This window comes from Netta rufina (assembly GCF_964035555.1).
Source record: "Netta rufina genome assembly, chromosome: 2".
In the NCBI taxonomy this organism is placed as follows: Eukaryota; Metazoa; Chordata; class Aves; order Anseriformes; family Anatidae; genus Netta; species Netta rufina.
This window is the reverse complement of record NC_140124.1, coordinates 104,641,506-104,652,762: the sequence shown is the minus strand read 5'-3', so window position 1 is coordinate 104,652,762 and position 11,257 is coordinate 104,641,506. Positions and strand designations below refer to the sequence as shown.

The following is an 11,257-nucleotide window of genomic DNA, read 5'->3' as shown; positions in this document are numbered from 1 at the left end:
CAGTTGAAATGGAAGGACTATTGTTTTTAGTATTAAAATAATAGTTAAGTTTGTATGATGATGTCCATTGATTCATCAGCATATTTCAATTTTATTTTTGCTTGCTTTTAGTTTTTGCATTAAAACATTAATCTAAAAACATCTTATAAAATATAAGATTTTTTCCAAATGTTCTGATGCTTCCAGAAGTTCATATAACTGAGACGTCTTTTATGGCTCTGCTGGCTGCTCACATCAAGAGCAGAGTCCCCAAAACAAACAGCTTTTTCTGGAGAAGCTGTCTGTGCGAAGCTGAAGACTGCATCATTATGAATATTTATACGGGAATGAATTGAGGTTGCACAGATAAAGGACGGTTTCCTGACTTAAAAGAAATGTGGTACGTGATAAATACATACATTATTCACACAGAAAACAGGATCAGAGTCTTTTATTAGAAGTGCTCATAAAGCCACGTCCTCTCCCTCTGCCTGGATCAGGTCTGGAACAAGGAGGACTGGTCCTTGTCATAGAACAAATCTGCTATGGCTTTCTGCTCTGTGTTTGAGACAGTGTCAGTTACCATTTTTAAAGTGTTACAGCTTCATCAGATTTGGTCAGATTTTCTCAGAGCAAAAACCATATCCGTAACACACACACAAAAAATATTACAAGTCCCTGATTCAACTAAAGGTGCAAGAGACCTCTTAAAGAAATCTTTACAAAGATATTTAAAAGAGATCACCTTGACCCTCGTTAAGTTTGTTATTCTAATTCCTTTAGAGGCAGCAACAAGCTGAAGGTTATAGAGAAATCAACAGTTATGCCTCTGACAATAGGACATTGATAACTGCTGAGCATATGAAAACTCCAATTTCCTTTGCCTTGCTTCTACCCTTCTCTGTTTTATACAGTACCACAGAAAACTACTTATCCCACAATTTACATTTTAAATCTCTTTCTGTTTTCTTACTTTGTTTGCTCAGAACCTAGTTTTCAAGCTAGCTGACCTACTTTATCTTGTTTTGGTACTTGCAGTAAATTCCCTTAAGCTTGTCTATGACAACATCATTTAAAATGTCTTCTGTACCTTGGTAATCAGTTCTCTTAAAGCAAAAAGTGCTATCATGACTGCTGCAAGAATGATAAACTATTAGTCTGTCTGAAAGTGACCAAGATGTTTTTACATTGCAACAGTAATTTTTTTTCATTAAACTCTTTTTGAAGGTATTTGACCAAGGTATTTCAGAAGTGAAAGCAAACAAACAAAAACATTCAGGTCCAAACAGACTTCAGCAGGTGGAATTTATCCCCAATCCGATTTTGTAGAGTTTTAAGTAAAGAAAATGAGATCTATTAATGGGACATACAAGGTGATTTTAATACATGTGGTACTAGTAGCCCCATTTTTAATAAACCTAAATCCTTTATTTTTTTATCATCAGCAACAAACTAAAACCCTGCTTTAGAAGCTGACAAATTGTTTACAGTGTTTATATGAAAAATGCTTTCCTAAAGAAGAGGTAAATTGTTTTACCACTATTGTGTTCAGAAGGTGCAAAAAAAAAAAAATACAATGGTGCTGAGTGAGAGGGAATTTGGTAAAATTAGATTTGGATAACCATTGCTTCACAATTATTACATTTGCAACTGTTTTTTTCTAACACAATCCTTTCTTTGGTCACGTACTACGATCCTTAATTGGAGAATTTTCAAGCAACCAGTAAAAGCAGCACATAAAGTTTGTCATAAAAGTTGGCGTTATTCTGTAAAAACCAATTTGTTACATTTGTTGTGTCTGTGTGTGTTATAGAAACTGGAAGGGCTTACTGCAGTCCAAAATAACTTACCTCTCTCTTTTTGTTTTACTGGTGAAACAAAGCAGAAGCTTCAAAGAGTGAGCTTAAAATAATTTGTGGTATTCATGCAGCTGAGGCTTCCACGGATCTAGTGAGCACTAGGTGACTGCATTAATTTAGCAATTAAAATGGACTACCCAAATTACTCATACTTTAAATACTAATATCATGGTAAATGGTGAAGCTAATTTTTCCTCCTGGTGATCATAGATCTTGAGATAATGCTGGGAAGGAGAGACTATGGGATGGAGATGCTATAAATCCCCTGGTTACTTGTGAATAGTTTGGAGAAGCAAAGCCTACACATTCATCCACAGTACAAAAATGACTGCATTCTTTCTTTAGCATAGCTTGTCAGGTCGTGAGGAAGAGAACTACTCTGCAGGTCTAGGGTACCTCTCAAAGAGAAGACCAAGGGAAAAGATACAGTTTTCCTCTGCTCTTCTGTCTTTGGACAACCTGAGATTTGCAGAAAGCCAGGAGATTCACCTCAAATCTGTACACCTCACATACAGAAGGTCTATTGGTGTAGCTGTGCTTACTGATAGGATTTGTGTCAGCAACACTAGTCATAGTTTCCAGCCATTAGGGAACAAGGCTTATATCAAAGAACTCTATTTTCTTTCCCCATTTACCAACAAGGCAGTACAGGCACACTAGGTATACATTTTAGTGCCTATTATTATAAACCATGATTCCCCAAAACTAATAATATTTAACCCACAAGAACCAAGTAGGGTTTTTTTGATAAGTGCCTATCAAAGAATATAAGTGATGTTCATCATCTAATGAAAGCTAGGTACATCCTAGAACCTGTATCCATAAAGAAAATTAACCTCAATAGGAACTGAGGAATTGTCTAAGCAAATGCAATTATCTATTTTTTTGTTACAGCATGTTTTGTGTTTTTTTTTTTTTCTTCTGTTGCATAGCTTTCCCCATTAGCAAACATAAAACCTTGCAACATTTTCACTAATCATCACTGAGGTCTTGAAAGGGATTGAAAAAATGTTGAAATCTGTTATACAGAATATTCCAGTGCAGGCTCTGAACTTATGGCCAGAACTATTCATAGCATAATTTTGATCAGGATCAACACTGCAAAGCACTAGTCAGAGTATCAATAAATTCATTAACTACTACAGGGACTAAACAGAGCAACAAGAAGAAAACAAAAGGATTTCCAGCCTGAGGAAAGCTTCTCCTTGACTTTTCAAACTTCATACAGATATCCACTTAACTGGGCCTTCTTCTGTTCCCTCATGGTTAAATTTTCAAGACAACTGCTGGTACTACATTTGTTTAAGTTAGATCACAAACATCAATCCCTTGGTTAAAATTTGGAACGTTTTATAAGTGTCGAAAAAACTAGCTATTGAGGAAACAATCCTAAAACAAAACTATTGTAAAAACAGAAAAAGAATACAAATTATCTTCATACAAAGCGTTCAAGAAATGGAAAAAGACAAAGCTCCTATTAAAGAAAGAGTAAAGATAATTCTTCTTAAAAATAATATTTCTATATTTGCTTAGCAGAACTGTATTATTACTCCTTGAAGTAAGTAGAGCCATCTTGTGGGCATACCTAGTTGCTGCATACAATGGGATGATGAATTCTTTAATTCTTAGGTGGAACTATACATTGACAGCAACGAGAAGGTAAGTGTCTTGCTTTCAGTTCAAACCCAACTACATATATGTGTGTATATATATATATATTCATTAATTTCAGTTAATGAAATCATGAGTTTTTAGTACCACTAAAAAACTAAGCCACTTGTTGAGCTTTGATTTAGATGACTCGTCTTAGAAAGCACTGAACATTGTTCCACAAAAGGTTCCCCAAAGAGTATTCAGATCAGAAAATGTCATGATACTGACTTTCTCATGTTAAATTCTTGAAAATCCTAGTCCACAGTAATCCAGAAGTAGTGATAATAACTACTCACAGAATCACAGAATCACAGAATTCCTAGGTTGGAAGAGACCTCAAGATCATCGAGTCCAACCTCTGACCTAACACTAACAGTCCCCACTAAACCATATCCCTAAGCTCTACATCTAAACATCTTTTAAAGACTTCCAGGGATGGTGACTCCACCACTTCCCTGGGCAGCCTGTTCCAATGCCTAACAATCCTTTCGGTAAAGAAGTTCTTCCTAAGGTCCAACCTAAAACTCCCCTGGTGCAACTTAAGCCCATTCCCCCTCGTCCTGTCACCAGGCACGTGGGAGAACAGACCAACCCCACCTCTCTACAGCCTCCTTTAAGGTATCTGTAGAGAGCAATTACTCCTCTGGTAATAAAAAATAATAATAAAAAAAAAATAGTAGACAGGCTTACTGGCACAGCAGACATACTAATGTCTGGCTCAGTGGCCTCTTTTTTTTTCAAGAATGCTAACTATCCACAGTTGTTTTTACATTAACTGCTGTTTCAGAACTTCATCTAAATGATGTTGTTTTATGGTGCTTATTTTGTAAGGGTCTCCCCTGTAACCCCGGATATATCACTCGCCTCCCTGACTGATAGATGAGTCACTCAGCATAACCTGTACGTGCTTAGGAACATTTTGCTAGGATAAATGTCACCTAATCTGAACTAATTTTGCCAGATTATGGCATTTAATTTACTATTTGGAAAGTATATAATGATTCTGCAAATGCTGCTGTACACACTGGGCTCTAAGAATCCCCTTCACAGAGCTAAGCATGTGCATTGACATTTGGGCCCCAAATGTTAACTCCCTGATTTTCACCATTTTTTTTCTTTTTTGTTCGTTTGTTTTTCATGCTCTTATAGCATTGTTGGATGAGAGGCAATTTCTCCTTTCTGATCTCATTACACTTACAAGTGTACAGCCACTAATCCCGAGATCCCAGCTATTTGGTCCAGATTGAACACCGAGATTCCACCTGCCCAAATTTCTGTTCTCTTTTCAGCCGAAAACTGAAATCTTTCATTCATAGCCCAAGAGATGGGATGTTGTTGTGGCCTGTAAAAATGCCAGAGAACTTTCAGTCAAGACACAGCGGCGTTGCAGCAATGGTGAAATGTCCTCCGCTGTTAGGTAACCATTTATATATTTTGCAACAAAGCTGCAACCAGAACACCAAACAATCGAGTATTAAAACTTACCATGGAAGTCAGAGCTACTGGAGTCTCATCGTGGTGCTAAGGCATCTGTCCAAATAGTTGGTAAGCATGTTGAAGGGTATAAGAGAACAACGTCTACAGTGTGTTGGATCCTGCTAATATTTTCACTGGCAAAGTTTCCTTTGTGCAATAACAGACAGTTGATGCTTTCAGTGAAAAGGCATCCATTTAGTTTACATTAATGTAGGGTGGTTTGCTCTTTTGGGGGGCCAATGTTGACACACAACTTGCCGCTTGCTAAATACATGTTTTTAGAGGGCCTTCGTTAGATTGCTTAACATGAATAGATCTGTCATGAAGCAGTTGTGTTTCCCATATCCAGGAACTAAAACCTGTGGCCAATTTGCTCTGATTTGCTCATCATAAAGAAATTTAGAGATTGCGCCTCCCTCCATTTCTTCATACTGCAGTCTGTAAGTATAGGCATCTACTACTGGTCACTGGAAAAAAAATAGATGACCAAAACCATGACTTAGTACAACAGAGTTTGTATGGTATCTGGCGGTGTGCATGGGTAAAGAGGTTTGTTAATGCAGTTAAGATTGCTGGAGATAGATCCAAAGCTCTAAATTATGCTTGTGTGTTCTTTGATTGTTACAGTCAACATACGACCTTTGATTTATGATATAGACATATTGTTTCATCTAAGAATGCTGTCCACTCGCCAAAATGTATTTTAAATTTTATGAAATATTTGAGTAGATAACGTCTCAAGTTGTGGAGCCCAGGGAGACGGAAGGAGCTGCAGTGCATCCTGTCTGCCCCACATCTAGAGCTACGCAGCGGATGGGGCAACCCGAATTTGTCCGCGACGTGTCGCCATGAGGGCTGCCTTTGAGTAGCGCGGCGTTGCTCCACAGCCTTCCCTCCTTGCTCGTGGAGTACTACAACTGCTCACGCCGAGTGGGCGAGCGAGCAAGCCCCAATATTGCCTATTATTTCCCCGCGCCATCACATCCAAGCGGGATGCCTGCCTCCCACGGCACAGTTACTCAGCGTGCGGGCGGCACGCCGAGGGAAGCGCGCGTAGTAGGGCGGCGTGTGCCGGGGCTGAAAACCCTCTTTGTGCTGTGGGGGGACAACGGGGGGACCCTCGGTGCACACAGGCCCGGCTCCCTCAGAGGGGACAGACCTCGGGGCGGGGGGCTTGGGCTTGGGGAGCGGGCGAGGGCTTCGTGCGTGAGCCAGGGCTTCGCGGCCTGCCTGCGTGTGCCAGTGCGCGTGTGTGTGAGTGTGTGTGCGGGGTGTGTGTGAGTGTGTGGGGCTGTGTGTGAGTGTGTGAGTGTGTCTGTGTGTGTGTGTGTGTGAGGGCGGGCAGCCCCCGCCCCTCGCCCGGCGCTGCGCGGTGGGCTGGCGCTGGGGTATTTACGGTAAGGTGGACCCGGCGGTGGCAGCTCGGCGTCAGGTGATCGCCGCGGAGCCACCGCCACCGCCACCACCGCCACCACCACCAGCACCGCCCGGGGAGGAAAATGCAAGATGGCCCGGCGGGGCCGTGAGGGGCTCCGCGGCGCCCCCTCCCCGCCCGCCCGCGCCCCCCGCCGCCGCTGCCACCGCCAGCAGCAGCAGCAGCAGCAGCAGCAGCAGCAGCAGCAGCAGCAGCGCGGCGCTTAGGGCCGGCGGCGAGCGCCCAGCCCAGCCCCGCCGCGCCGCAGCCCGTCCCCGGCGGGGGCAGCGAGCCATGGGGCTCTGCTACAGCCTGCGCCCGCGGCTCTTCGGCGACGCCGGCGGCGGCGGCGGCTCCATCTCGTCCAGCGCCGGCGCCGCCTCGGAGCCCGAGCCGCCGGCCGAGCCGCACGCCGCCCCGCCGCCGCCGCAGCAGCACCAGCAGCAGCAGCAGCAGCAGCCGCTGGCCCAGGGCGCGTTGCTCCGGGCCGGCAGCAAGCCCGGCGGCGGCCAGAGGGACGGGGACGGGGACGGGCCGCCGCTGGTGCTGCAGAACGGCGGCGGCAACGGGGCGGCCCCCGAGCGGCCGCCGCTGCCCAAGGCCGGCGGGGGGAAGGCGGCGCGGCAGCAGCAGCAGCAGCAGCAGCAGCAGCAGCCGCCGGCGCTGCAGAGACCCTGGGAGAAGCTGCGGCTGGAGGAGCGGGAGGCGGAGAAGGAGGCGAGGAAAGTCAGCAAGAGCATCGACCGGGCGCTCAAGGAGCAGAAGCGGGAGTACAAGCAGACGCACCGCCTGCTGCTGCTGGGTACGTGCGGCAGGTGCCCGCTGGGGGCTCCCCGGCCCCCCCTTTTTGTGTGTCCCCCCCTCCCCGGCCCGTGCCAGGCTTTCCCCAGACGGGTTTCCACCTTCCTCCCCCTCCTCTTCCTCCTCCTCCTCCTCCTCCTCCTCCTCCTCCTCCTCCTCCTCCTCCTCCTCCTCCTCCTCCTCCTCCCTGCTGTGTCTTTGCGATGGAGATCGGGGGTTTCAGCCCGTCCTGCCGGCTCCACCCCGGCAGGAGGCACGGGGAGCGGCGGGGTCCTGCGGGGGGAGTGGGGCGGGGAAAGGAGAAAATACAAATATTGTTAAAAATAAATATATATATATATATATAAATGGGCATCCGTCAGGCGTGCTCCCCACGGATGGATGGATGGATGGTCCTCGAGTGGCGGCTCCTGGAGGCCAGGCGGTCCCCTCGGTTAAAGAGGCAGGGAAAAGCAGTGGGGTGGGCACGTCCTGGCCTTTGCTACGGGATGAGACCTGCAGAGGTTGCCTCCCAGGTGTTTTTTTTTGGAGGGTGACCTGTCTGCTTTCGTGCCCCCCCCCCCGCCCCTTGGCCGAGGCGGTCTGCTGTGGGCACTGCTCTTTCCAAGCAGCAGCGCGCCGGCAGCCCTCTCCAGGGGCTTCGTACCAGCTGGTACACTTACAGTACAAAAACCACAGGGGTATCTAACACAAGCATCTCATTTCCTGCAGGAAACAGAACAGTCATACTGCAGGGCTTGGCTTTTTTTTTTTTTTTTTTTTTTTTTTTTTTATGGTCTGAGCAGCGGCGGGCTTATTTGGCCTCTTCAGCGTGGTCATAAATCCTTTGATTTGTGTTAGCGTGGAAATACTGCTTTGCCCCGGCGTTAGCTGGCTTGGCCTGTGCTTGCCGCGCCTGGCGGTGTGGAGTTTGGGTGGTTATCTGCACGTCGTCCCCAATTTGGGGGGCCGTCCATCATTCCTCACAGCGCCGTGCTTCCATGTCATTGGATTCCTTCGTTCCTCTTGGTGGGTGAGGGGAGGAGAAAATAATGAAATACGCCAGAGCACTGAAGGTACAAGCAGTGTTTGCCAGGACCGTAGTGCTCCATTGCTAAAAACAAATCACGCGTTCTATTATTATCCACAAAAAGCCAGTCCGTAGGATACCAGTGCAGCCAGGAAAAGGGCAGAGGGAGAAGATGCGATTCCTACTCCATTGAATTAATAATATTATTGGTAAAGCGCTTCTCCTGATGCTTGAACTGCTCTGGTATCTCAAATACTGTATTCCATTTAAAAATAGTGTTTTTAAAGATTTCTCTTCCCATAATCACTGGAAGTATAACATTGCCAATATGGCCACATGCAGGCAGAGATCCTGGCTGGTGGTCTTCCTCCAGAGAGCAATGTAACTGCTCAAACAAAGGGAGCCGAACACATAGGCACTGCCTGTAGTCCACGGCATGGGTGGTTGTCATAGTAAACCAGAGCAGCCAGCACCTGTTCAGAAACAATGCCATTAAAAAAATAAACCATCGCCAACCCCTGGCACCCTAAAAGAAACCCAACGCTCCTCAGGCTCTCTGCACTGAATTTTGTATTAAATACATGTCATAATCATGAAATACTCTCCGATCTCCGTATCGCAGGGAGGAAGTGCTGGATTATTGTTTCATCCCTGGCAGATCAGGGCCTGACATAAACGTCTGATTTGGATGTAGGGAGAGCTGCAGGTGCTTTGTGTTGCTGTTTGTAAAGAAGTGGAAATGCTGCTCTAGATAAGGGGAAAATACTTAGAGTGGTGAAAGGTTTGTTTGTCAGAGAAGGAGTGAAGTAAAATTGCTTTGCAGAAGGTGATTGTTTTCAGTCTTGCACGAAAAAAAAGGCTTAGGATGTACGCAAAGGTCTTTTAAAGAATATTATCAGGTTGATATTTTATAGCATTTCTGGTGGTAAGTGTCTCCATCCCTGTCCCTAAGATCTTCCTGGCAGCGTGAACCTGGAAGCATACCTTTGCTACAGAGAAGAGGAATATTTTTGTAGATCAACATGGAGGAAATGGGTATCAGAGGGGAAGCGGTGAACGCGGGGACAGCAGAGCACTGTCACAGAATAAACAAAGTTGAGCAACAGGGTTGGTGTGGGTTTTGCTTGTTTCTTTTTTAGATACAAGTTTGTAAATAATAGCTCCATTTTGATTTGTTCTTGTTTGTCTTGCACATGAACTGGGACAAGTTTAGAGGATTTTATAGAAATTTAGGATAAAAAATGCAGTGTATGTTCTAAGGAGCTACTGTTAAGTATCAAAAAGATATGCAAAATAATTATGTTAATCTATGCACGCTGATAATCTCTAGAGTTGTAAATAAGTAGGGTATTAGAAGAGAGGCTTCCTCTGTAAGTGTCTGAAAACGACCTTCCCCTAAAAGCATGCCAGCTCTCCATTTGTTATGGCAAACGAAAACACTCAGCTTCATGATGAGCCCTGTGTATCAGTTACCAAAACATTAGGAATTCCTGAAGGCTTCTGCTCGTGTGCGGTGCTGAGCAGCTCTCCAAGAACACCCTCCTGCTTGCAACAGCTTCACCCCCAGCCGCTGTCTCCTGCTTCACGTGATGTTTGGAGCTCCACCTGAACCCGTTCGGAAATGCTTTGATGCATTTTGTCATAGCCAGTAGCCGTGAGAAGGGTTGTGCGTGGTGAGGAGAGCGGTCCTCAAGATCAGCCACCTGCGTGTGCCCCGCACACAAGTCTGTGGCAGGTGGCTGGAGCCGTGCTGGGGCACTGGGATAATAGCAGAGGAGCTTTGGTGTTGGCTTTTATTTCATTTGTTTGTTTATCCTCTTCTGCAACGAGATGAACTGACATAAAATGGAAACTTGCTTTCCATTGTGATTGCCTGTTTCTTGTTTAATGTCTGCTACAAAGAGAAGAAAAGGCTGGAAACCTGGAGTTCATTCTTGTGCACAGTATACCTTGCCTTTTATTTTTATTTCCTTTTATTTTTAAGCAAAAATGTTCATCTGTGCAGAATTTTTAGGATGCTCTTGCTAGCCCTGAGATGAGGATATATTTTTTAAGCATACATACATATTGCACAGCCTTACAGGGCTTGGTCAGTGGGTCCTAGCTTTGTGATTTATTTTCTTGTTGGTGGTGATGTTCCTGTGTTGTTTCTTTTTCTCCTTGTTTTCTGTTTGGTCTTTTTTTTTTTCCAGATAACTGCAAATACTCCCTTGTACAAGATTGTTTGTACAGGAAATAGCCAGCAAAAAAACATTACAAATCGCTTAATGGAGCCAATTTAAGTTCTTGTTTCCAATCTCGTCTTTTAAACTATTTTGGGAGTAAGTGGTGTGTGAAGGGGGATTGGCTTTAAACAAAGCGCTAGCCATGGCGGTGTAATTAAGGTATAATTAATGTAATGTTGAAGTAAGCCATAGCCAGAAATATTTTTTTTTTTTTTCCTGGATGGTTTTCTTCTAGCATCCTCTGGCTCCTATTTTTTTCCCTTTCCCTAGACTTTCAGTTGCTGCCCTAACTTTGGGTGACTTTCTCAAACAGAGCCCATTCTTCTGCACTTCCTAGCTAAACTGAAACTGAAAGTGCTGGGAGTGAACGCTCTTCCATTCAACAGAAACTGAAAGTGATGATAGGGCTTGAAGGGAAAATGGAAATGTTCATTTTCTTTGTTTAAAAGGTATGGTAGCCACTTATGGGATATTTAACTATTAAGACTTGATAGTGAAATTTAGACGTTTCATTATACTTCTGTACATAAGTGTATAAAAAAGTACAAAGAAACATATCACCCTTTAGTTTTTGGAAATCAAATATAAAGGTGCCATGTCAAGCTAAGCAGTAGGTGCCTGGAAGTGCAGGTGTGTATGATGATAGTAGTGCTGTATTACTGAGTTACTTGCCTAATGAGACACCTCCTATTGACTGCTGTCAGAATTAAACTGCATCGAGAGAGGATTTCTGCTCAGACGGTGGCTTTTAGACTAAAACTGCAGTTCGTTAGTGAAGTATACTCTATCAGCAAACCCTCAGCTCAAGCTTACCATCCCCAAACCAATTCAAGCATCAAAA

The 11,257-nt window shown here is 44.6% G+C and overlaps 1 protein-coding gene across 1 annotated transcript in view; it reads left to right on the top strand.

Moving 5' to 3' along the window:
• Positions 1 to 6,675: 6,675 nt before the first annotated feature.
• GNAL (G protein subunit alpha L) overlaps positions 6,676 to 11,257 on the top strand; it is a gene marked incomplete at its 5' end in the record, with an annotated part of 193,484 nt that continues 188,902 nt past the window's right edge. Inside the window, one exon of the mRNA XM_084281821.1 lies at positions 6,676 to 7,183. Within this exon, the coding sequence (XP_084137947.1) occupies positions 6,676 to 7,183 (508 nt within the window). The remainder of the gene's footprint in view (positions 7,184 to 11,257) is intronic.